This window comes from Xenopus tropicalis, chromosome 9 (genome assembly GCF_000004195.4).
Source record: "Xenopus tropicalis strain Nigerian chromosome 9, UCB_Xtro_10.0, whole genome shotgun sequence".
Taxonomy (NCBI): Eukaryota; Metazoa; Chordata; class Amphibia; order Anura; family Pipidae; genus Xenopus; species Xenopus tropicalis.
The window spans coordinates 4,560,613-4,585,449 of record NC_030685.2 but is presented as its reverse complement, the minus strand read 5'-3'; the positions used below and the strand labels follow the sequence as shown (position 1 = coordinate 4,585,449).

Below are 24,837 nucleotides of genomic sequence, written 5' to 3'. Positions count from 1 at the left end.
GTAAGACTGTCAACATTAATGTGGTTTCTCTGGGGAAAAGGTGTTGTGAAGTAAAGTGACATGAATATCTATTATAAGTATATTAGGGGAGACAGATAGCGAGAAAACAGAAAAGAACAAATAGCCTGTAGGTTAATGCCCCTGGATAAATCACTGCTGCCATGGGTCACTAATATCCCAAAATGCCTTTCCATCAGCAGCATAGAGAATTGCCGGTAGAAGGCCTACACGTTGCATAGTCTACTCCTGCAGGCAACTTTGGAAAAACAAAGCAATACATAGGCCTTTCCACTGGCGATTCCCTTTATTGCAGGTGGAAAGGCATTTCTAGGGGACTAGTCGCTCATAGTAGCAGAGATTTATCATGGGAGACTAATTTCTCCACGGGGCATGAACCTAAAGGTTCTTTGTTCTTCTTTTTTAATCTCCCTGTGGTACATTAGCCTTAAGGTGGCGACACACGTGGCGATTTGCGATCTTTCGTGCGACCATCCGTCGCACGAAAGATCGTACAATCGGCCACAAACCGTTCAGGGCTGAAACGGCAGATAAGGAGGTAGAAACAATAGGATTTCTACCTCCTTCTGTCGATTCAGCGCTGAAGGCAGATTTTGGTCTGGCGCCTTCTATGGCGCCCGATCAAAATCTTTTAACCAGTCCGATCGGCGAGTCGCCCAATATCAGCAGCTTCCTGCGGCGAGCAGCTTCCAATCGCCAACTTGCCATACATGCACCGAATATCATATGAAACGAGGTTTCCTACAATATTATCAGTGCGTGTATGGCCAGCTTTACACTGGAGTAACTAAACTTTCATTTAAAGGAGACATATTGGATAAATGGGGGGCAACGCTAATTTTGTAGGCAATTATGAATAATATCCGGTGCTGGTTTCCCTTTGGGCTAAACATTAACCCTATCTGTAACAATGGCCCCTTTATTGGAGCTCCCTATAGATCCTCTCACTTCTCTGTCAGAGTTTGAAATGAAGAGTGGGCGTGTCCTAACGGTCCCTGCCAGAAGCACAGTAGGAGGGGGAGAGCCAATCACAGCCCTGCAGTCACACAAGCACAGACAGGCTTCAGTTCCCTATCAGGTCAGCCTAGCTGCTGATTGGTTCCTATCCTACAGTGCAGGGTACGGAGGGCCGCCGGCTCCCCAGCTCATCCAGAGAATTCAGCCAGCAGGAAGTGGAACAGATGGGCGGGGCTAGTGGGGTTTGGGGGAATTTCTCAATAAATCAGTCAGAAACACAACTTTTTAAGCACAATCCTTCTATATCTAGAGGAGTATAATTCATTGGTACATTCATCATTTTTATAGGATATGTCTCCTTTAAAGCAACACAAATAGGTTTCACAGTGAGGAGGTTGGGGGAATGTTGGGTAGGGGGTTCCTCACAGTGAGGGGGTTGGGGAATGCCCTGCCGGGCGATTTTATTAATGCCTATAAAAGGGGCTTGGATGATTTCTTGGACAAGCAGAATATCTAGGGCTATTGTGATCTCAAGATCTACAAGTAGTTAGTATAGGTATTAGTATATATTGTTGAGTGCATAGATAGGACAGTGTAGATATATAATATATATACACTGAGGGTCATTTGAAGCAATCAAACTTGGAGCACTTTTGCCATTACATAGAACTGTGGGCTAGTCAGTTTCCGAGACAACCAATAAACCCAGTTTGCCAAATGCTTTGTGAATGTGAATGCAGAGCTGAGATACCCCCCTGCCCACACTGCTGGCATTTTATGTAACAATAGGGGAGAAACTGTTACGGCCGTGGGGCCCTGTGAGTTGCAGTTACACCAATAAACAAAGCATTTAACCTATTCCCCAATCTTCCCTTCTCGTTGTTTGATTACTTCAAAGACACAGGCCCAGATTTAAGGTCCCCATACACAGGCTGATTGTAGCTGCCGATATTGGTCCTTTAAACTGATTCGCCAGCTTATCGGCCCATGTATGGGAAGTAACGACAGGCCTTTCCAGACTGACATCTGGCCTGAAATCGGCAAGTTTCATTTTTTATCAGATCAGGGACCACATCGACTCGATGCGTTCCCCAAACCAACAGGTACCTATTGGGAGAAGATCCGGGCGACCTTGCCAAGCGAGCGGATCTTACCGTGTATGGGGTGGCCGCCTTTAGTAAGAAAAAGCCTGTGGGGAAAAAACTGGACCTGAATTAGGAGAAAAGGTTTTTCTCTTCTCGAATTGAATCTTGTCTGTAAGTTTTCACATAATAAACCATGAGATAACTTTTTCTCATTGAATTGAATCTGGCCCATAATTAGATATAAAAAAATATTGACCTGCTGAATCCAGGATTCAAACGAAATATAGACAAATCCAGGTGCCTGGCCAATCAAATCCATACCCTCAATATCCCATGGCTGTAGGTCACGTGATTAAGATTTTTTTTCTGAGCTCTACAAACACAGATCTCCCCCCCCTTTACCCTGATTTGTATGTGCAAATTAAGGTTCAGATTTAGTTTGGATAAAGTTCTTTAAGGTTCAAGGACTTCCAATGCCTGGATTTCCCACACTATTTTAGCATATGTTATAGCTGTAAATAAGACCATGTTAGGAGTTAACATTCCCCTAGGGGAAGCAGAACAGTCAGGCTCTTAATGACAGCCAGTGCCATCGGGAGTAGACCGCATTAATGTATTAATGCAGTTTGCACTCTGATAGGAAAATTAAACCTGGCCAGATTTTTCTTTAGCCAGATATTGCTTGGGCCGGTCTGCTTCAAGCCGATGCAGTCCCCGAGCCGACTACATTTTTAAACCTGCCCGATCGAGATCTGGCTGATTTCAGGCCAGATTTCAGTCAGTCAGTCAGGCCCGTTGTTAGTGCCCATACACAAGCCAATAAGCTGCTGAATCGGTCTAAGGGACTAATATTGGCAGCTAGAATCGGCCTGTGTATGGCCACCTTAGGCCTCATAGTCTGTAAACTCTTATTAAAGCCATATTTGGAGAAAATAAGTATTTGAGAGACTTTGTTTTATAACAAAACCCTTTGCTCTGGACCATCAGGAATATTTATTCCACATTCTATTAGGTAAAACTTTACCAGAAGTATGAATTCCCCAAAGACAAAAAGTGGCCCAGACCTCAGACCCTCGATTTTTCATTTCTTTTTCTTTCTTTCTCTTTTTATTTTTTTGGAGCACAAAATGCGTAAGGATACAGAGATACTGTCATAAATAAAGGATTCTCTTCTTTACACTTTTGTGTGGCTGTTGTAGATCCCTTGAGTGCCCATCACCTTTTTGTGGATGTTTTCCTAGACTTAAGAAGGGTCTTAATCAATTTGGGAGAGAATCCATGGTCCGAAAAGGTCTCCTGCTCAGAAGCCATGCTGCAACTTTCAGCTTTCAAATGTCTGAAAATTCATTTTTCATCTTGAAAATAAGATCTTCCTGAAAAGAAATAGTCCAAAACTTGTGCTGAGCTAGTACCAAGATCTCCTCTACGTATTGGGAATGATCGCATTTACCTTAGAATGAACTGAGAAGATATAAGACTTAGATTGTAAGCTCTACGGGGCAGGGACCTCCTTCCTGCTGTGTCTCATACCACATGGCACTTATAATAAATAAATACAATAAATGTATATATTGTTGCTCCTGTTTGTAAACCAAATCCTGAAGGATCTTTTTGCTTAGGGACCATTTTCCATGTCCGACAGGGAGAGATTAGTTGCCTTCAGTTAAATCTTTGCTACCGCGGGTGACGAATCTCCCCCAAATGCCTTTCCACCTCCAATAAAGTGAATCACCAGTAGAAAGGCATATGTGTCACTTTGTTTTTCCGAATTTGCACGAAATTTCCTCCAGCAAATAACTTTATTGCCGGTGGAAAAAGCCATTTGGAGGAGATTAGTCACCTGGGGAAGCTGAGATTAACTTTAGGTGACTAATGTCCTTGTGGGCCATAAACCTAATAGATGAACCTATTGTATTTTTTTCTGATGTGAAGAGGTAACATGGGGCCCACTTCATTATGTTATGACACAGACTCATTCAAGAGATCTCCTGCCTCCCCGGGGATTAGGAAACAAGACTACAGAGATGTTATCTTCCCAACTCTGTAGTGAGGCATCTGTGATCATCGTCACTTCTTGTTTCTGAGCAAATGATTGGCCCTTGTCGAGGTTCTTGAAGCGCAACCACCACTTCAGGGACTGGTTCACCTCTGTAGAAAGTCTCATTTGTTTATCCAGCCCTAAAGCACGTTTCCAGGTTTTTAAGACCAGATGTTCTCAATTGTTGCCTAAAGCTGCCCATACACATTCAGATTTTAGTCTTATTCCAACAAACGTTCACATATCAATCGCTGGCTGAATTCTCTGGATGAGCTGGGGAGCCGACGGCCCTCCGTACCCTGCACTGTAGGATAGGAACCAATCAGCAGCTAGGCTGCCCTGATAGGGAACTGAAGCCTGTCTGTGCTTGTGTGAGTGCAGGGCTGTGATTGGCTCTCCCCCTCCTACTGTGCTTCTGGCAGGGACCATTAGGACACGCCCACCCCTCATGTGAAACCCACATGGGGGTCGGTGGGAGCTGTGGCACTGGGGTTACTCCTGCTGGGAGCTGTGGGACTGGGGGTCGGTGGGAGCTGGGAGGCGGTGGGAGCTGGGGGGCGGTGGGAGCTGTGGGACTGGGGGGCGGTGGGAGCTGTGGGACTGGGGGGCGGTGGGAGCTGTGGGACTGGGGGTCGGTGTTATTTACCTCCCAGCTGTCCTGCTTTTCGTGCCTACTCGCCGACCCAATCCAGACAGTGGGACCGACCCCTCCCTGAGTGCTGCAGCCAAACTCCCCCAGCAATGGCTCCCTGTACTGTGCTACTTGCCTGGGACTCCGACCCCCCCAAACTCCCTTTATAGCCTCCCCCTCTCTCACTCACCTGCCCATATTATACCCGGGGCCCCCTTATTTCTCTGGGGGAACAGCGGGAGGGGAAGGATTTCTATTCATCCCCAACAATTCCCACAAATGGGAAGGAGAGAAATGAAGCGGAGCCTTTCCGGGGAGCGGGACTGAGTTCCCAGGAGCTGCTCTGGGCAATATATGCAGCCAATAGAATGGGAATTAGTGGCACAGACCCGGGCACTTACTGGGGCAGCTGATCCCATACAGACTGGGGCACATTTATACTCAGAGCCGAGAGAAACAGCACAATATTCCGTCTCTGGAAACACACGGACACCGGGCTACAGGGGAGAGAGGGAGAGAGGGAGTGGGCGGGGACATAAACATTTACCCAATAGAAAGGGACGTTTAGCTAGAGAAGTGACCAATCGGTGCAAAGGGGAAATGTATATAAGGCCGAGTTGCTCGAACAAAACTTATAGTTATTTCTTACTTGTGACTGTACGCGAGTTTAGAGCTTAGAATGTCTGAGACCGCTCCCGCCCCTCCCCCGGCTGAACCCGCCGCTGCCAAGAAGAAGCAGCCCAAGAAGGGAGGCGCTAAAGCCAAGAAACCCGCCGGGCCCAGCGCGGCCGAACTGATCGTGACAGCCGTGTCCGCCTCTAAGGAGCGCAGCGGGGTGTCCCTGGCCGCTCTCAAGAAGGCTTTGGCTGCCGGAGGCTACGATGTGGAGAAGAACAACAGCCGCCTCAAGCTGGCTCTCAAGGCCTTGGTCACTAAGGGGACTCTCACCCAAGTCAAGGGGAGCGGAGCCTCCGGATCCTTCAAGCTGAACAAGAAGCAGCTGGAGAGTAAGGAGAAGGCGGCCAAGAAGAAGCCAGCGGCGCCCAAAGCCAAGAAATCAGCGGCGGCAAAGAAGGCGCCCAAGTCCCCTAAAAGGCCCAAGAAGGTCTCGGCAGCAGCAAAGAGCCCCAAGAAGGTGAAGAAACCGGCAAAGGCCGCCAAAAGCCCCAAGAAGCCCAAAGCGGCCAAACCCAAGAAGGTGGCCAAGAGCCCGGCTAAAAAGGCCGCCAAGCCCAAAGCTGCCAAGAGCCCGGCTAAAAAGGCTCCAAAGCCTAAAGCTACAAAGAGCCCCGCAAAGGCCAAGGCAGCCAAACCTAAAGCGGCTAAAGCGAAGAAGGCGGCGCCCAAGAAGTAATTCGGCCCCGGGGCCCCTGCGCACTGACCCAAAGGCTCTTTTCAGAGCCACCACCTCCTCCATCTAAAGAGCCGATACCTGGGTTCCCTCCAGATACATTGGAATGTTTTGATTTTATAACGTGAAGCCAAACAATATATAATTCCTACACGTACAGGGATAGTGCCCGGTCTGTGCGAGCCCTGTAACCTCCCCTCTCTGCGGGAATAAATGTGCCCATAAAATGCTTGTGAAACCCCAACTCCCCACTAGGTGGCGCCCAAACGCTACGTGAATTCTTACAATCAGATCTGAGCGTTGAATCGGGTTTTATGGTTTCGTTTGATAAATCCCAGTCCGGTCTGTGAAGACTCTCTGCCCCCGACACAAGTGAAAAATGGTCCCTAATCAGTTTCTGGCGCCATTGTGCCCGGCTCAGTGGGATCAATTCGGATTCTGTAACTCAGATTACAGCGCGCAGTTGCCCGGTACCGAAATAATAGCAATGAAATCAGGCAGAACCTGAGATGTTCGGGCTCAGCGGGCGGTGGTTGCAGTTTAGAACTCAGGGGTATTTTGTTTGTCTGAGTTGTAACGCGGGACAGGAGATTAAATTGGCCAATCAAATTGAACTTTTTAGGCGGGATAAATGTGGGCGGTGGGATTAGCTGGGGAAGCAGGGGCGTGTTTATGGTAAACCAATCCCATTGAGGCAGCGCAAATAAAAGCCCGCGCAGTGCATTTTGCTGTTTATAACAATTCTGTACTTTGTACAAAGAAGTCTGATTCATAATGGCCCGTACCAAGCAGACCGCCCGTAAGTCTACAGGAGGGAAAGCTCCCCGCAAGCAGCTGGCAACCAAAGCAGCCAGGAAGAGCGCTCCGGCCACCGGTGGAGTGAAGAAACCTCACCGTTACCGGCCCGGCACAGTCGCTCTCCGTGAGATCCGCCGCTACCAGAAATCCACCGAGCTGCTCATCCGCAAGCTGCCTTTCCAGCGCCTGGTCCGGGAGATCGCTCAGGACTTCAAGACCGACCTGCGCTTCCAGAGCTCAGCCGTCATGGCTCTGCAGGAGGCCAGCGAGGCTTATCTGGTCGGTCTCTTTGAGGACACCAACCTGTGCGCCATCCACGCCAAGAGGGTCACCATCATGCCCAAGGACATCCAGCTGGCCCGCAGGATCCGAGGCGAGAGGGCTTAGATCATCGGCAGCTTCTCTCCCAGCAGCACAAAGGCTCTTTTCAGAGCCACCAAATCCCCAATCAAACGAGCTGAGACTTTTATCTCTACGTGGCGCTGCCAATGCTTCTTTTATTTTTAAAAATCCGCTTCCCTTTCTACTCTTCCTACTAACAGCCGGCCATGCAAGGGTTACTCGATGGGAGTGTGGGGGTAAGGCACAATCCTACTAAGTTATTAGCCCCCCAGCGTGTAGAGCCCCGGTCATTCTGGCCTTGTCTGATACATTTCTATATGGAAAGCAGGTGAGTGACAGAGCAGAACAGGGAAAAGAACAACGCCTTCAAGATGGCGCTTAGAACCTTGAGCAATTCAAAGAAAGAGACACTGTATTGACATTGTATACAATATAAAGTATACAGTTTATCGCCGAGCATAATGTATGGTAAAATCAAGCATAAAACAATTTTCATCCACTTGATTGTATCCTTTCTCCAGTGTCCAAATTGAAACTCCCACGGCCCCGAATAAGGTAACGATTCCGCTCTGCACTCGATTCCTTCAGCCTGATCCACTGAGCGCTGCAGTATAAGGAAAGTCCAGCATTGGCTCAATAAGCCGCAGTGTATGGTAACGGCGCCTCCAAGTGGCATGTTAAGTGAATAGCACAACTAACTCGGGCTCCTGGCGTGTAACCCTCTCTCTGCCAGCGGCTCATACAAGCTCTTTATACAGAACTGCAGCGAGTTGGCAGCTCCCCGGGAAAGGCTGATGTCACTATCAAGCGATACCCGGGATGTGGCGATAGAATGTTGCGGTAACCCCGGTATCCCGCTATTAGATTCAGTTCTCGGTGTAGATGAAAGGTATAGGGGGGTGGTCTCGAATTATAATTTATTTCCGTTAACCAATCAGAAATGACGCGACTAACACGCCACTAGTTGACTCCGCCCATACGCCTTGAGTTCTCTCTCAGGTCCTCTCCAGCTGCATATAAGGCGGTGGGACAGGCTGGTAATCACATTTCTTTCGTAGAAGCTTCACTGAGAATGTCTGGACGCGGCAAAGGCGGGAAGGGTTTGGGGAAAGGAGGCGCCAAGCGGCACAGGAAGGTGCTGCGGGATAACATCCAGGGCATCACCAAGCCCGCCATCCGCCGCCTGGCACGGAGAGGGGGAGTCAAGCGCATCTCTGGCCTCATCTATGAGGAGACTCGGGGGGTCCTCAAGGTTTTCCTGGAGAATGTCATCCGGGACGCCGTCACCTACACCGAGCACGCCAAGAGGAAGACCGTTACCGCCATGGATGTGGTGTACGCTCTCAAGCGCCAGGGCCGCACTCTCTACGGCTTCGGGGGCTGAATCTGCTCATAAACCGATATAAACCCAAAGGCTCTTTTCAGAGCCGCCACTCACTCAGTTATTTAGAGCTGTTACTGCTTGTTCCAATCTGTAGCCATTATCTCTAGTTCTGTGTATGTAACTATATCTCCTTTCTGCGCTCACACACCCACCGTAAGGTTATGCGAATTCTCAGGGGAATGCCGGAAGCTCCAGACAGTTTATATTCTATTAATTTGGAACGTTTTATTTGGCTGAAAATATCAGTATTTCGCTTAAACCACCGAGCAAATACAATAATTGGTTCAGTATAAACCCACCCAGTGTTCTCTGACCAATCAGTTATAAATACAGAAATCCCGCCAAAATGCTTTCTACGATTAAACCGTTGAACATTCCCCTTTAGGTGCCACAATAGCGGAAGGAATGGCTCCTTATCTACATCCTGTACAGCAGCCTCTCTTTGTTCTGCCCCTGATCGGCTATGGGATCCCCGCTTCCCTCTCCGAGCCTCCCAACCTGCTAATAACGTGTCTCCCTCTGCCCGGGAGCGGCCCCTCTCTGAGTAACTAGAATTATAGTCCCTTCCGTGCCAGACATTCTAATAGATCCGGGACGGGCTGTGCCGGGAGCTAAATAAAGGGACACGGAGAATCATAATCCTCGGTATTAGAAATTCGCGTCCCTTTATCTTATTCCACACACGGAATTTATAAGATCTGTACAATAGAAGGCGGAGCTGATACACTTAGATAGATGAACCTAAACCTCAAGGAACGATATAACTAATCTGAAAGTAACGAGGTCTCACGGTGTTTCATAAGTTTACCTAAAAAAAGAATTTACTTTCTATACATCGTGTATGTGCCATGCAGCCCTCTTTAGCCGGTGTGGGGGCTCTGAAAAGAGCCTTTGTGTTGTTTCCTGATGGGGGCGCTGTGACCGGGCAGCTCACTTGCTCTTGGCCGCCTTGGAGCTCTCGGTTTTCTTGGGCAGCAGCACGGACTGGATGTTGGGCAGGACCCCGCCCTGAGCGATAGTGACTCCTCCGAGCAGTTTGTTCAGCTCCTCATCATTGCGCACAGCGAGCTGCAGGTGCCTGGGGATGATACGGGTCTTCTTGTTATCCCGGGCAGCGTTCCCGGCCAACTCCAGGATCTCAGCGGTCAGGTATTCGAGCACTGCGGCCAGATAGACCGGAGCTCCGGCTCCCACCCGCTCAGCATAATTGCCCTTTCTCAAGAGCCTGTGAACTCGGCCAACTGGGAACTGCAGCCCAGCCCGGGATGAGCGGGTCTTGGCCTTAGCCCGAACCTTCCCGCCTTGTTTGCCTCTTCCGGACATCTCAGCTTACGTCGTAAATAAACGAAACTACCAAAATCTACTGATTTCCCACACTTTATAGACAGTTAGTGGCCCGCCTCTCTTCTCTCACTGGCTGAGTCTCAATTCAACCAATCACATAGCGGGTTCAAAAAGCACCAATAGATGACTAAGAAGCCGACTCGCCATAGCATTCTTTTCACAAGTTGGATTTACTGCAGCCAATTACAAAGACGCTTCAGTAAACGCCAATCATTTGCTGCCAGAATCTCAAGGAGGACGGATTTCATACCATGTGACAAAGCTGGCCAGTTAGAATCTGTAATTTCAGGCTCCCCTATTTGCATGGGAGGGCTATAAAAGCAGCAGCCCGGGAGGCGGAGGGAACAGTTTTTTCGTTTATCGGAAAGCGTAAGGAAAGTTGATCATGCCTGATCCAGCCAAGTCCGCTCCAGCCGCGAAGAAAGGCTCCAAGAAAGCGGTGACCAAGACCCAGAAGAAAGATGGGAAGAAGCGCAGGAAGACAAGGAAGGAGAGTTACGCCATTTACGTGTACAAGGTGCTGAAGCAGGTGCACCCCGATACCGGCATCTCCTCCAAGGCCATGAGCATCATGAACTCCTTTGTCAACGATGTGTTTGAGCGCATCGCAGGGGAAGCCTCCCGCCTGGCTCATTACAACAAGCGCTCCACCATCACCTCCCGGGAGATCCAGACCGCGGTCCGCCTGCTGCTGCCTGGGGAGCTGGCCAAGCACGCCGTGTCCGAGGGCACCAAGGCTGTCACCAAGTACACCAGCGCCAAGTAACTGCTGCCCCATCTCCTGCCCTACTCCCGGCAACACAAAGGCTCTTCTAAGAGCCCCCCACCCCCTCCCTATAAGGTCTGTAACTGGTTATTGGCTATAGGGGCTCTGTATGATGTGAATGAGTGTTGATCAGGGAATGCTGTTGTATGGGGAAATGGCTGTACAAAAGCCGGTAACTCTAATATTAGGACCTGGAAGAATCTATCTTGGGTGCAGTTATTTTTAGTTTGGCTGAAGCTGCTCTAACGCACAGGGAGAGGTTGGGCTGTGGGTATAATACAGGGATATTTCGGGGCTTTCCCTGGATTTTATCCAGTTCGAAGGTTGTTACATCGTCTTACCCTTGGTAACAAACCCAACAGTCCAGTGACTGGCCCTATGGCGCAACGCCACCCATTTAAACTATAATGCTGAAATTATTGGCTTGGTCCCCAACTCGCTAAATGCCACTACTTGTTCTGTCCGGATCCTGCCCTACTCTCAGCTAAGAGCCCCCCAGCATCAGATAGAGTTAATGTTTAGCCCAAAGGGAAACCAGCACCGGATATTATTCATAATTGCCTACAGGGTTAGGGGTTTCCCATTTATCCAATATGTCTCCTTTAAAAACTAGAAAAGCCATTTCTGGCCAGAAAACTGATTTTAAAGTTGTTTAAAGGGTGCCACGACCTGGACAGTGACATGCAGGAGGGGGATCAAGGGCAAAAACTTCTCTGAAAAATACGTTGACACAGCGTTGCGTTTTGTGCTGTAAAGGGCAGAAATCACACTACATTCCTAAACTTGTGTAATAAACTGCTTTAAAACGTCCGGCGCCTACATGCCAATCAAGTCGTGTAAAGGTTACGGCCGGTTCCCACGCAAAGACAAAATGCCGCAGTAGTGGATACGGAATATATTATTGCTGGTGGAAAAACATCGCTCAGGTGATTTTATTGCAATGTCACTACTATGTGTAACGTGTTTGGTGCACTACTATGAATAACAGCAAACAGCACTGGACACATTAAAGAACAGTAAGTTAAATTAAAAAAGAAAAAACTTAATAAAAAAAAAAAAGTGATCTCTGGTTGGTGCTGGGGGTGAACTACTAGGAGCAGCACACCAGTCCCCAACACACACAGACGGAGCTGCAGTACACAATGAAAAGAAGAGTAACAGTAATCAGAAAATAAAATCAGTCCTTACAAGGACTATTGGGTTACAGCAGATGAGATCAGCAGGACAGCTGCCCACAGCAGCTACATACAGAGCAGTAGAAAGTAGATTACTAGTCAGCAAAGCTGCCTAAACTGTCCCTCAAACCCCTGCACAGCTCTCTCCCTATGCTAACTCATCAAGCACACACAGGCAGAATGTAAAATGGCTGCTGGGCTTCGGTTTATATATGGAAGGGAGTGGTCCGGGGGTGGTCCAGGAGGGAGAGCTGCCTGATTGGCTGCCATGTATCTGCTGGCTCTGGGGTGAGAGGTCAAAATTTGGCTCCAGCTAAGGCGAACCCAAAATTGCGAACATCGCTAAAAGTTTGCGAACTTGCGAACACCCGATTTTCGTGCAAATTATTTCTCCGGCGAACAGTTCGCTACATCTCTAACCCCCAGCAGCCGATCAGCAGAACAATAGGAAGGGCGCAAGATAGCAGCTCCCAGTAGGTATCAGAATAGCACTCAATAGTAAGAAATCCAAGTCCGGCTTGGGACTCCTCCAGTTACATGGGAGTAGGAAAAACAATAGGTTAGCTGAAAGCAGTTCTAATGTGTAGCGCTGGATTTTTGGATGGATAGAGTTGCAGTGAATTTCTGGATTGGCGAATAGTTTAGCGAAGCTTCCGTGAAAATCCATTGTAGAAAAATTTGTTGTGAAATAAGTAGTGGTCATGTCAAAACGGGTGCGGTTGCGTAAAAAGAAATGTGCGATAAAAAAGTCACGCGACAAACGCGTCTCATGGCTTTGTCACCATTTTGTGAATTTTCCTGCGGTTTCGCAAGTTTTTTGGGGGACAGAGTCACTCACCACTAATCATAGGCTGAATTCAGACACGGAAACTCCGGCGATTTAAAAGGGTAACAGACGATCACATTCTTGGCAAGCGGAACCAATCAGAACTAGAGTAAGTTGAACTGATTGATGCATTTAAAACAAACGTTCCTATTGGTTGCAATAAATATAATTGATTAAATGTACCACAAACACATCAATGGGTATGTATGTATATATATATATATATATTTATAAAGTGCTACTTATGTACCCAGCGCTGTACAGTAGAATACATTAATACAAACAGGGGATTATTACCGTATATACTCGAGTATAAGCCGAGTTTTTCAGCACTAAAAATGTGCTGAAAAAGTAACCCTCGGCTTATACTCGGGTATATACGGTAAACATCTATTGCACCCAAACTGTATGCAATGCGCTCGTTGTGCGCACCCACCCATGGACGACCTTACGCTGCGTGTAGACGCCATCACGCGTCGTGCATGTAGACGCCAGTGCGGCATCATGCGCGGCGCGACGCTGCGCCGCTTTGGCCGAGGGCTGCCCGCATTATCCTGAACGGTGAATGCAGCAGCTGCATATAGAGTAGTGCCCAAGCCGCCCATTCATCTGCTCCCTGCTGCTCTGCTTCTATGTATGTGCTCAGCTCACATAGCGGCATCGGGCAGCGCCAGACATTGCCTGCGGAAAGATCTGTTGCTCTTCGCAAAAATTGCGCCTTTTGCCCTAATGCTTGATGCCCTAATGTTCTATGCGAGGGAGAGCAGCTGACTTTAATGTGGGGGGGATCACCTGCTACAGTCCTGTGGTAAGTAGCTGCGATCGCTGGGCGTTCCTGATCGGGTCTTTGGTTTCCTGTTGCAGGGGCTGCAGAAATGATTTTCCTATTTATTCTTACATATAGAAATGGGGGTGGGGGGATATTATAATAGTTGAAGCTGGGTTTTTGTTTCAGTTTTGCTATGCAGCTATGCTGTTTGCTGTATTTTTAATGGGGCAAATAACTGTGGTGCTACCCCTTTTCCCTTCCCAGCTGCAGTCCTGTAAAGCAACCCACTTGTTAGTATGGTTCTGCTGGCCCCTGCAGAGTAATGAGTTGATGATGTTATTGATTTATGTGATTCTGGGCTTGCTTACCAAGCTGTGACCCTGTTGTTGAACTACAGCTGTGTGCCAGCACCCTTCCAATAGGTTTAGGTTGAACATCTCTGAGGTATGTGCTAAAGCAACATTTTTCTGGCAAACGTGGAAGTTCGAGATGAAGTTGCTGCAATACTTGGGGAAATGGGAACAACTCTAGATATGATATGTAACGAAGGTAAAGTGGTTGCTTTCTTTCTAATCTGTTATCCTCTAGTCATGCAAAGCACACAGCAGGATGGCAAGTACTTGATGATTAGTATGGAAGCTTCCTTAGCCTTCCCAAACTTGCTTTTGTCTGCTGCTGTAGCATTTTTCTTTCCCTAAAGTTATCTATTATTTATTTATCTGTTATTTGATTATTGAAACTTAGCAGTAGTGGCTGCATTTCCCACCCTAGGCTTATACTCGAGTCAATAAGTTTTTCCAGTTTTCTTAGGTAAAATTAGGTACCTCGGCTTATATTCGGATCGGCTTATACTCGAGTATATACGGTAATAGGAAGCCACAATAAGGACTTTAGCAGGGAAAGGGCTGAACTCTCCTGGATGAGAGGAGGAGAATTCTGGCAGCAGTGTTTAAAGGAGACATATCCTATAAAAATGATGAATGTACCAGGGAATTATACTCCTCTAGATATAGAAGGATTGTGCTTAAAGTTGTGTTTCAGACTGATTTATTGAGAAATTCCACAAAAACCCCACTAGCCCCGCCCATCTGTTCCACTTCCTGCTGGCTGAATTCTCTGGATGAGCTGGGGAGCCGGCGGCCCTCCGTACCCTGCACTGTAGGATAGGAACCAATCAGCAGCTAGGCTGACCTGATAGGGAACCCTATCTGTAACTATGGCCCCTTTATTGGAGCTCCCTATAGATCCTCTCAGGTCCCTGTCTGGGTTTCAAATGAGGGGTGGGCGTGTCCTAACGGTCCCTGCCAGAAGCACAGTAGGAGGGGGAGAGCCAATCACAGCCCTGCACTCACACAAGCACAGACAGGCTTCAGTTCCCTATAGTGCTGGGCGGTATACCGGTAAAAACCGAACACCGTTTTTTTTTAAAAAAACGATATAAATTTTTTACATACCCCCATACCGGTGTGCGCGCTTCCTGGCAATTTTTCCAAATACTTCCGGGTGCGCGCGTGACGTCAGCGCCATCGCTAGGACGCATCATTCAGAGTCGGATACCAATGTGAGCTGTCAGGGGTGCCTGTGGCTGCCTGGCCAGTAATTATATTTTATGTGAAGGGGATGGGGGGGTGTTTGGGGTGGGGTGGGGTGGGGGGGTGCGTGCGGATGGGGGGGTGGCAGGGGGGGTGCGGATGGGGGGGTGTTTAGGGTGGTGGGAGGGTGTTTAGGGTGGCGGGGGGGGGGTGGCGGGGGGGTGTTTGGGGTGGCGGGGGGGGTGTTTGGGGTGGTCACCTAATCATGCATGGGGAAAAAAAAATACCGTCAAATACCGTGATACCGATATAATTTTGAAAAATACCGTGATATAAATTTTTGGTCATACCGCCCAGCTCTAGTTCCCTATCAGGTCAGCCTAGCTGCTGATTGGTTCCTATCCTACAGTGCAGGGTACGGAGGGCCGCCGGCTCCCCAGCTCATCCAGAGAATTCAGCCAGCAGGAAGTGGCACAGATGGGCGGGGCTAGTGGGGTTTGGGGGAATTTCTCAATAAATCAGTCAGAAACACAACTTTAAGCACAATCCTTCTATATCTAGAGGAGTATAATTCCCTGGTACATTCATCATTTTTATAGGATATGTCTCCTTTAATCATGCCCCATTATTGGACATCTGGCGGACTGACCACCCAACTGGGAGACAATGTTGATACTACTCTGCGGAATATAAAATTAATTCCCATAATTTTTCAGTCTCTTAATGATGCCTTAGAATCCCCTATGCAGCAGATTTTCCCCCATTTTGCTCAGACCATTCACCAATCCAACTCTCTGTAGAACTGAACAATCTCCCCCAAAGAGAACCTCACGGGAGACTGAACGAAACTCTGCTTCACGAAAATGAATCTTTTAGTTCTATAGAAAAAGCGCTGCCAGAGTACTTTCTACTTAATAAAGGAACAGTACAGAACTTAGCAAAACTAAGCTAAAAAAAATATTACACACGTAAGTAGCGTGTGTTAAAAAATTTAACAGATCACCCATCTCCGGTCTCCCTCCCCCGATGCGCCACAGTTACATTCTGTAGGGGATCAGAGAACTCTTCCCCTGTTTCTCAGTCTGTGACATCATCCAGCCCGGTTACAGACTGGGGAGGAACCCGATTGGCTGGATGCCCCAGTGCACTGTTGGGAGAGAGGAGGTGCCTAAGCTTGAAGTCAGGGGCGGGCCCAGCAGTTCATAAAGGGGCCCCTGTTGTTTTGAGTTGAGACAGAGAGAGACCAACCAGTAAGCAGTGAGTGTGTAAAGGCTGAAGGGAACTCTGCTGAGTGCCAGCCTGTAAAGAGAGATCCGCTACACTGCTGTTAGATGCCTTTACTCCCTGCGGATCCCCCGTGAGTGACCCATATGAGGATAAAGGTATAGAGTCTCCGTGTGTGGCCCCTGGGTGAGGGCAGGTGTTTCTCGGGGCTACATGGGAGCAACTGCCTATTCCAAAGGGAGAGGTACTTTGGGGCAGGTAGCGCTACCTGGGGGAACTCTGGGGAAGGGACTGAACTGGGAAAGGGTATTTCCTCCAGGAGGGGAGTGTGGGACTGAGCCCCCAGAGAGACTGAGCCAGTAGTGGCTAAACCCATCCCGGTTTCCCAAAGCAGGGTTATTACTGTTTGCCTGTTATAATTATTTTACCTTTACACCCAGTTATATAAAGTTGATATTTGCTACAAACTGTGTGTGATTATTTCCCTAGTGGGAATCCCCTGGAGGCTCTGCGCTAAATCCCACTTCCCAGTACCTTTCACTATTTGAAAGGGGGACCCCATTACCTGTTTAAACAAGTATACAGCCCCGGCAGGAGTGAGTGTGCCAAGAAAGGGCTACATTTCATTTATGTGAACTTGGGGGAGGGGGTTGGATGGGTGGGTGTATGTGGTGATGGGGGGGCTGCAAGGAGGAGTGAGAATGCTGTGGCGGGGATCATTGGGGGGTGTAGGGACCACCGGGGCTTCTGACTCGGTCCCTGCAAAAAAACACCTCCTTTACTCTGGGGAAAACTTAAATATAAACTGCATTCCCCCTACTCCCCATAAGCACTGATGGGCAACCCTTCTTTCCAAACTGCCATAACGAATCCATTATATAGCCAGGGTATAGATCCTTCTTTAACATCACCCCTATCTCTCAACCAAATAAAACCAAAAGTCCCAGACATTAACCCTGGTTATGTATTTCCCAATGAGATACTCTATTAATTCATTGGTAGGCCTCCTTACAGGCCTTGATAAAAGAAAGAGTTAATGTCAAAGATTTATAAGATGTTTTGAGACAACATTCAAAGCAGAGCTGATTTATGAAAGACAAAATGACCAGTTAGAGAGAACTAAGGCCCCTCTGAACCCCAGAACATAATACAGATCTGGATCCAGTGCAGCATCTAATGTTCCCTCTCCCTGTGCCCATGTTGGGGGATCAGCAAGTGATCAGTCTCTTGAACGGAACCAATAACCCAACCCAATCCGGTCAGTGGGACCGACCCCTCCCCGAGTGCTGCAGCCAAACTCCCCCAGCAATGGCTCCCTGTACTGTGCTACTTGCCTGGGACTCCGACCCCCCCACACTCCCTTTATAGCCTCCCCCTCTCTCACTCACCTGCCCATATTATACCCGGGGCCCCCTTATTTCTCTGGGGGAACAGCGGGAGGGGAAGGATTTCTATTCATCCCCAACAATTCCCACAAATGGGAAGGAGAGAAATGAAGCGGAGCCTTTCCGGGGAGCGGGACTGAGTTCCCAGGAGCTGCTCTGGGCAATATATGCAGCCAATAGAATGGGAATTAGTGGCACAGACCCGGGCACTTACTGGGGCAGCTGATCCCATACAGACTGGGGCACATTTATACTCAGAGCCGAGAGAAACAGCACAATATTCCGTCTCTGGAAACACACGGACACCGGGCTACAGGGGAGAGAGGGAGAGAGTGAGTGGGCGGGGAAATAAACATTTACCCAATAGAAAGGGACGTTTAGCTAGAGAAGTGACCAATCGGTGCAAAGGGGAAATGTATATATAGCGGAGTTACACGAACAAAACTTATAGTTGTTTCTTACTTGTGACTATACGCGAGTTTAGAGCTTAGAATGTCTGAGACCGCTCCCGCCCCTCCCCCGGCTGAACCCGCCGCTGCCAAGAAGAAGCAGCCCAAGAAGGGAGGCGCTAAAGCCAAGAAACCCGCCGGGCCCAGCGCGGCCGAACTGATCGTGAAAGCCGTGTCCGCCTCTAAGGAGCGCAGCGGGGTGTCCCTGGCCGCTCTCAAGAAGGCTCTGGCTGCCGGAGGCTACGATGTGGAGAAGAACAACAGCCGCCTCAAGCTGGCTCTCAAGGCCTTGGTCACTAAGGGGACTCTCACCCAAGTCAAGGGGAGCGGAGCCTCCGGATCCTTCAAGCTGAACAAGAAGCAGCTGGAGAGTAAGGAGAAGGCGGCCAAGAAGAAGCCAGCGGCGCCCAAAGCCAAGAAACCAGCGGCGGCAAAGAAGGCGCTAAAGTCCCCTAAAAAGCCCAAGAAGGTCTCGGCAGCAGCAAAGAGCCCCAAGAAGGTGAAGAAACCGGCAAAGGCCGCCAAAAGCCCCAAGAAGCCCAAAGCGGCCAAACCCAAGAAGGTGGCCAAGAGCCCGGCTAAAAAGGCCGCCAAGCCCAAAGCTGCCAAGAGCCCGGCTAAAAAGGCTCCAAAGCCTAAAGCTACAAAGAGCCCCGCAAAGGCCAAGGCAGCCAAACCCAAAGCGGCTAAAGCGAAGAAGGCGGCGCCCAAGAAGTAATTCGGCCCCGGGGCCCCTGCGCACTGACCCAAAGGCTCTTTTCAGAGCCACCACCTCCTCCATCTAAAGAGCCGATACCTGTGTTCCCTCCATATACATTGGGAATGTTTTGATTTTATAACGTGAAGCCAAACAATATATAATTCCTACACGTACAGGGATAGTGCCCGGTCTGTGCGAGCCCTGTAACCTCCCCTCTCTGCGGGAATAAATGTGCCCATAAAATGCTTGTGAAACCCCAACTCCCCACTAGGTGGCGCCCAAACGCTACGTGAATTTTTACAATCAGATCTGAGCGTTGAATCGGGTTTTATGGTTTCATTTGATAAATCCCGGTCCGGTCTGTGAAGACTCTCTGCCCCCGACACAAGTGAAAAATGGTCCCTAATCAGTTTCTGGCGCCATTGTGCCCGGCTCAGTGGGATCAATTCGGATTCTGTAACTCAGATTACAGCGCGCAGTTGCCCGGTACCGAAATAACAGCAATGAAATCAGGCAGAACCTGAGATGTTCGGGCTCAGCGGGCGGTGGTTGCAGTTTAGAACTCAGGGGTATTTTGTTTGTCTGAGTTGTAACGCGGGACAGGAGATTAAATTGGCCAATCAAATTGAACTTTTTAGGCGGGATAAATGTGGGCGGTGGGATTAGCTGGGGAAGCAGGGGCGTGTTTATGGTAAGCCAATCCCATTGAGGTAGCGCAAATAAAAGCCAGCGCAGTGCATTTTGCAGTTCATAGCAATTCTGTACTTCGTACAAAGAAGTCTGATTCATAATGGCCCGTACCAAGCAGACCGCCCGTAAGTCTACAGGAGGGAAAGCTCCCCGCAAGCAGCTGGCAACCAAAGCAGCCAGGAAGAGCGCTCCGGCCACCGGTGGAGTGAAGAAACCTCACCGTTACCGGCCCGGCACAGTTGCTCTCCGTGAGATCCGCCGCTACCAGAAATCCACCGAGCTGCTCATCCGCAAGCTGCCTTTCCAGCGCCTGGTCCGGGAGATCGCTCAGGACTTCAAGACCGACCTGCGCTTCCAGAGCTCAGCCGTCATGGCTCTGCAGGAGGCCAGCGAGGCTTATCTGGTCGGTCTCTTTGAGGACACCAACCTGTGCGCCATCCACGCCAAGAGGGTCACCATCATGCCCAAGGACATCCAGCTGGCCCGCAGGATCCGAGGCGAGAGGGCTTAGATCATCGGCAGCTTCTCTCCCAGCAGCACAAAGGCTCTTTTCAGAGCCACCAAATCCGCAATCAAACGAGCTGAGACTTTTATCTCTACGTGGCGCTTCCCTTTCTACTCTTCCTACTAACGGCCGGCCATGCAAGGGTTACTCAATGGGAGTGTGGGGGTAAGGCACGATCCTACTAAGCTATTAACCCCCTCAGCGTGTAGAGCACCGGTCATTCTGGCCTTGTCTGATACATTTCTATATGGAAAGTAGGTGAGTGACAGAGCAGAACAGGGAAAAGAACAACGCCTTCAAGATGGCGCTTAGAACCTTGAGCAAGTCAAAGAAAGCAACACTGTATTGACATTGTATGCAATATAAAGTATACAGTTTATTACCGAGCATAATATATGGTGAAATCAAGCATAAAACAATTTTCATCCACTTGATTGTATCCTTTCTCCAGTGTCCAAATTGCAACTCCCACGGCCCCGAATAAGGTAACGATTCTGCACTCGATTCCTTCAGCCTGATCCACTAACGCTGCAGTATAAGGAGAGTCCGGCATTGGCTCAATAAGCCGCAGTGTATGGTAACAGCGCCTCCTAGTGGCATGTTAAGTGAATAGCACAACTATCTCGGGCTCCTGGCGTGTAACCCTCTCTCTGCCAGCGGCTCATACAAGCTCCTTATACAGAACTGCAGCGAGTTGGCAGTTCCCCAGGAAAGGCTGATGTCACTATCAAGCGATACCCGGGATGTGGCGATAGAATGTTGCGGTGACCCCGGTATCCTGCTATTAGATTCAGTTCTCGGTGTAGATGGAAGGTATAGGGGGGTGGTCTCGAATTATAATTTATTTCCGTTAACCAATCAGAAATGACGCGACTAACACGCCACTAGTTGACTCCGCCCATACGCCTTGAGTTCTCTCTCAGGTCCTCTCCAGCTGCATATAAGGCGGTGGGACAGGCTGGTAATCACATTTCTTTCGTGGAAGCTTTAGTGAGAATGTCTGGACGCGGTAAAGGCGGGAAGGGCTTGGGGAAAGGAGGCGCCAAGCGGCACAGGAAGGTGCTGCGGGATAACATCCAGGGCATCACCAAGCCCGCCATCCGCCGCCTGGCACGGAGAGGGGGAGTCAAGCGCATCTCTGGCCTCATCTATGAGGAGACTCGGGGGGTCCTCAAGGTTTTCCTGGAGAATGTCATCCGGGACGCCGTCACCTACACCGAGCACGCCAAGAGGAAGACCGTTACCGCCATGGATGTGGTGTACGCTCTCAAGCGCCAGGGCCGCACTCTCTACGGCTTCGGGGGCTGAATCTGCTCATAAACCGATATAAACCCAAAGGCTCTTTTCAGAGCCGCCACTCACTCAGTTATTTAGAGCTGTTACTGCTTGTTCCAATCTGTAGCCATTATCTCTAGTTCTGTGTATGTAACTATATCTCCTTTCTGCGCTCACACACCCACCGTAAGGTTATGCGAATTCTCAGGGGAATGCCGGAAGCTCCAGACAGTTTATATTCTATTAATTTGGAACGTTTTATTTGGCTGAAAATATCAGTATTTCGCTTAAACCACCGAGCAAATACAATAATTGGTTCAGTATAAACCCACCCAGTGTTCTCTGACCAATCAGTTATAAATACAGAAATCCCGCCAAAATGCTTTCTACGATTAAACCGTTGAACATTCCCCTTTAGGTGCCACAATAGCGGAAGGAATGGCTCCTTATCTACATCCTGTACAGCAGCCTCTCTTTGTTCTGCCCCTGATCGGCTATGGGATCCCCGCTTCCCTCTCCGAGCCTCCCAACCTGCTAATAACGTGTCTCCCTCTGCCCGGGAGCGGCCCCTCTCTGAGTAACTAGAATTATAGTCCCTTCCGTGCCAGACATTCTAATAGATCCGGGACGGGCTGTGCCGGGAGCTAAATAAAGGGACACGGAGAATCATAATCCTCGGTATTAGAAATTCGCGTCCCTTTATCTTATTCCACACACGGAATTTATAAGATCTGTACAATAGAAGGCGGAGCGGATACACTTGGATAGATGAACCTAAACCTCAAGGAACGATATAACTAATCTGAAAGTAACGAGGTCTCACTGTGTTTCATAAGTTTACCTAAAAAAGAATTTACTTTCTATACATCGTGTGTGCCATGCAGTGCAGCCCTCTGTAGCCGGTGTGGGGGCTCTGAAAAGAGCCTTTGTGTTGTTTCCTGATGGGGGCGCTGTGACCGGGCAGCTCACTTGCTCTTGGCCGCCTTGGAGCTCTCGGTTTTCTTGGGCAGCAGCACGGACTGGATGTTAGGCAGGACCCCGCCCTGAGCGATAGTGACTCCTCCGAGCAGTTTGTTCAGCTCCTCATCATTGCGCACAGCGAGCTGCAGGTGCCTGGGGATGATACGGGTCTTCTTGTTATCCCGGGCAGCGTTCCCGGCCAACTCCAGGATCTCAGCGGTCAGGTATTCGAGCACTGCGGCCAGATAGACCGGAGCTCCGGCTCCCACCCGCTCAGCATAATTGCCCTTTCTCAAGAGCCTGTGAACTCGGCCAACTGGGAACTGCAGCCCTGCCCGGGATGAGCGGGTCTTGGCCTTAGCCCGAACCTTCCCGCCTTGTTTGCCTCTTCCAGACATCTCAGCTTTCGTATTCAACTAAACGAAACAATACCGAACGCCTCTTATTTCCAACTCTTTATAGACAGTTAGTGGCCCGCCTCTCTTCTCTCACTGGCTGAGTCTCAATTCAACCAATCACATAGCGGGTTCAGAAAGCACCAATAGATGACTAAGAAGCCGACTCGCCATGTAATTTCTTTTTACAAGCTGGATTTACTGCAGCCAATTACAAAGACGCTTTAGCAAACGCCAACCATTTGCTGCCAGAGTCTCAAGGAGGACGGATTTCATACCATGTGACAAAGCTGGCCAGTTAGAATCTGTAATTTCAGGCTCCCCTATTTGCATGGGAGGGCTATAAAAGCAGCAGCCCAGGAGGCGGAGGGAACAGTTTTCTCGTTTATCGGAAAGCGTAAGGATAGTTGATCATGCCTGATCCAGCCAAGTCCGCTCCAGCCGCGAAGAAAGGCTCCAAGAAAGCGGTGACCAAGACCCAGAAGAAAGATGGGAAGAAGCGCAGGAAGACAAGGAAGGAGAGTTACGCCATTTACGTGTACAAGGTGCTGAAGCAGGTGCACCCCGATACCGGCATCTCCTCCAAGGCCATGAGCATCATGAACTCCTTTGTCAACGATGTGTTTGAGCGCATCGCAGGGGAAGCCTCCCGCCTGGCTCATTACAACAAGCGCTCCACCATCACCTCCCGGGAGATCCAGACCGCGGTCCGCCTGCTGCTGCCTGGGGAGCTGGCCAAGCACGCCGTGTCCGAGGGCACCAAGGCTGTCACCAAGTACACCAGCGCCAAGTAACTGCTGCCCCATCTCCTGCCCTACTCCCGGCAACACAAAGGCTCTTCTAAGAGCCACCCACCCACTCCCTATAAGATCTGTAACTGGTTATTGGCTATAGGGGCTCTGTATAATATAAATCAAGGTTTATGGGAAAACAGCCGGTAACTCTAACACTTGCACCGGGAAGTATCTCTAGTTGGGCTGTGAGTACAATATACAGGGATTTCTGCGCTTCCCTGGGTTCTTTTTCTTAATTCAAAAGCTTTTACACCGTCTTACCCTTAGTAACAAACCCGGCAGCCCCAGTGACTGTCACTTGTATGTAGTGATCTGAGTGCTGATTGGCTGACACACGTTACATTGATGCTGTTCTGTATCAGGCAAACAGCGCTATAGAACCGCAATAGGGATTATTTTTTCGAGTTTCCAAGTGTTTTCTACGTTGTATAATTTAGCAATTGTTATCTTGGTTACCAAGAATGCAGGAATGGCTGCCCCCGGGGCTACACAGCGGGGTATTTATATAAACTATAGTAGGGTTTCTGTAGCAAACACCCCAGCTGTACCAGTGCAGGAACGGCTGCCCCCGGGGCTACACAGCGGGGTATTTATATAAACTATAGTAGGGTTTCTGTAGCAAACACCCCAGCTGTACCAGTGCAGGAATGGCTGCCCCCGGGGCTACACAGCGGGGTATTTATATAAACTATAGTAGGGTTTCTGTAGCAAACACCCCAGCTGTACCAGTGCAGGAATGGCTGCCCCCGGGGGCTACACAGTGGGGTATTTATATAAACTATAGTAGGGTTTCTGTAGCAAACACCCCAGCTGTACCAGTGCAGGAATGGCTGCCCCCGGGGCTACACAGCGGGGTATTTATATAAACTATAGTAGGGTTTCTGTAGCAAACACCCCAGCTATACCGGTGCACAGGCGGGGAGATAAGTCCCACGCAAGAAATCTCCCCTAAATGCCATCCTGCTGGCGAGAATGTATTGCCGGTGGGATGGAATACGCGGTGCAGCGAATTGCCGAAATTGCCTTGAGAGGAAACGTTAGCGATTTCGGTGCCACATATGCTGCTAATGGATATGAACACACGGGTCATTTCTTTCAATGTTCATCCTATGGAAGCAGCCAAACACTCCCGTTGTCAATTCAGCCTCCCTGGGGGGGAAATGATATTTATTCCTGATTAGTCCCTGGATCCGACCCATTTCAGCTCCCCAACAAGGGGCACATAACCTGCCTGCTCTTCAGTAAAGGCCCCTCAGTGCTGCCCTCTTGTCAGCTGTATGGGGGTTACTCTTGCCCCTGCCCACACTCTGCTGCTTCTGGGGGTTTATTGCTTTCCCCCATGCTTTCTAATGGCAGGGTTGGCTGTAAGGTGGGGGCTGTTACTGTGGGTGACAGGGTGAGGGGCAAATCAGGGAGAACATGCCTGCCCTGGGAGTGGCCCTTT

General features: G+C 49.3%; 8 protein-coding genes across 8 annotated transcripts; 6 read left to right on the top strand and 2 right to left on the bottom strand.

The window, feature by feature from the left end:
• Positions 1-5,356: 5,356 nt before the first annotated feature.
• On the top strand, positions 5,357-6,136 carry LOC100496974 (histone H1B). The gene has a single exon (XM_004913839.4). The coding sequence runs from the start codon at positions 5,409-5,411 to the stop codon at positions 6,081-6,083; it is 675 nt and encodes a 224-aa protein (XP_004913896.1). The 5' UTR covers positions 5,357-5,408; the 3' UTR covers positions 6,084-6,136.
• A 689-nt stretch (positions 6,137-6,825) lies between these two features.
• On the top strand, positions 6,826-7,319 carry LOC105947137 (histone H3). Its single transcript, XM_031893091.1, has one exon. It carries the CDS (start codon positions 6,855-6,857, stop codon positions 7,263-7,265), a length of 411 nt encoding a protein of 136 aa, XP_031748951.1. The 5' UTR covers positions 6,826-6,854; the 3' UTR covers positions 7,266-7,319.
• A 940-nt stretch (positions 7,320-8,259) lies between these two features.
• Positions 8,260-21,326, top strand: LOC100485665. The gene is given in 6 exon segments (XM_031893328.1): positions 8,260-8,578; positions 11,938-11,954; positions 16,190-16,214; positions 19,554-20,064; positions 20,421-20,454; positions 20,858-21,326. Coding segments are annotated over 6 exon segments (1,293 nt in total). The 5' UTR covers positions 8,260-8,292; the 3' UTR covers positions 21,278-21,326.
• Positions 9,456-9,931, bottom strand: h2ac21 (H2A clustered histone 21; the record flags this gene model as incomplete). The annotated part of the gene is given in 1 exon segment (NM_001030325.3): positions 9,456-9,931. A coding segment is annotated over 1 exon segment (393 nt). The 5' UTR covers positions 9,928-9,931.
• LOC108648864 (histone H2B 1.1-like) lies at positions 10,298-10,729 on the top strand. The gene has a single exon (XM_018097423.2). It carries the CDS (start codon positions 10,334-10,336, stop codon positions 10,712-10,714), a length of 381 nt encoding a protein of 126 aa, XP_017952912.1. The 5' UTR covers positions 10,298-10,333; the 3' UTR covers positions 10,715-10,729.
• On the top strand, positions 18,075-18,845 carry LOC116407575 (histone H1B-like). The gene has a single exon (XM_031893084.1). The coding sequence runs from the start codon at positions 18,118-18,120 to the stop codon at positions 18,790-18,792; it is 675 nt and encodes a 224-aa protein (XP_031748944.1). The 5' UTR covers positions 18,075-18,117; the 3' UTR covers positions 18,793-18,845.
• An 823-nt stretch (positions 21,327-22,149) lies between the features above and the next one.
• On the bottom strand, positions 22,150-22,621 carry LOC101733880 (histone H2A type 1). The gene has a single exon (XM_004913835.4). It carries the CDS (start codon positions 22,600-22,602, stop codon positions 22,210-22,212), a length of 393 nt encoding a protein of 130 aa, XP_004913892.1. The 5' UTR covers positions 22,603-22,621; the 3' UTR covers positions 22,150-22,209.
• A 337-nt stretch (positions 22,622-22,958) lies between these two features.
• On the top strand, positions 22,959-23,408 carry LOC108648863 (histone H2B 1.1-like). Its single transcript, XM_018097422.2, has one exon. The coding sequence runs from the start codon at positions 23,013-23,015 to the stop codon at positions 23,391-23,393; it is 381 nt and encodes a 126-aa protein (XP_017952911.1). The 5' UTR covers positions 22,959-23,012; the 3' UTR covers positions 23,394-23,408.
• Positions 23,409-24,837: the final 1,429 nt, after the last annotated feature.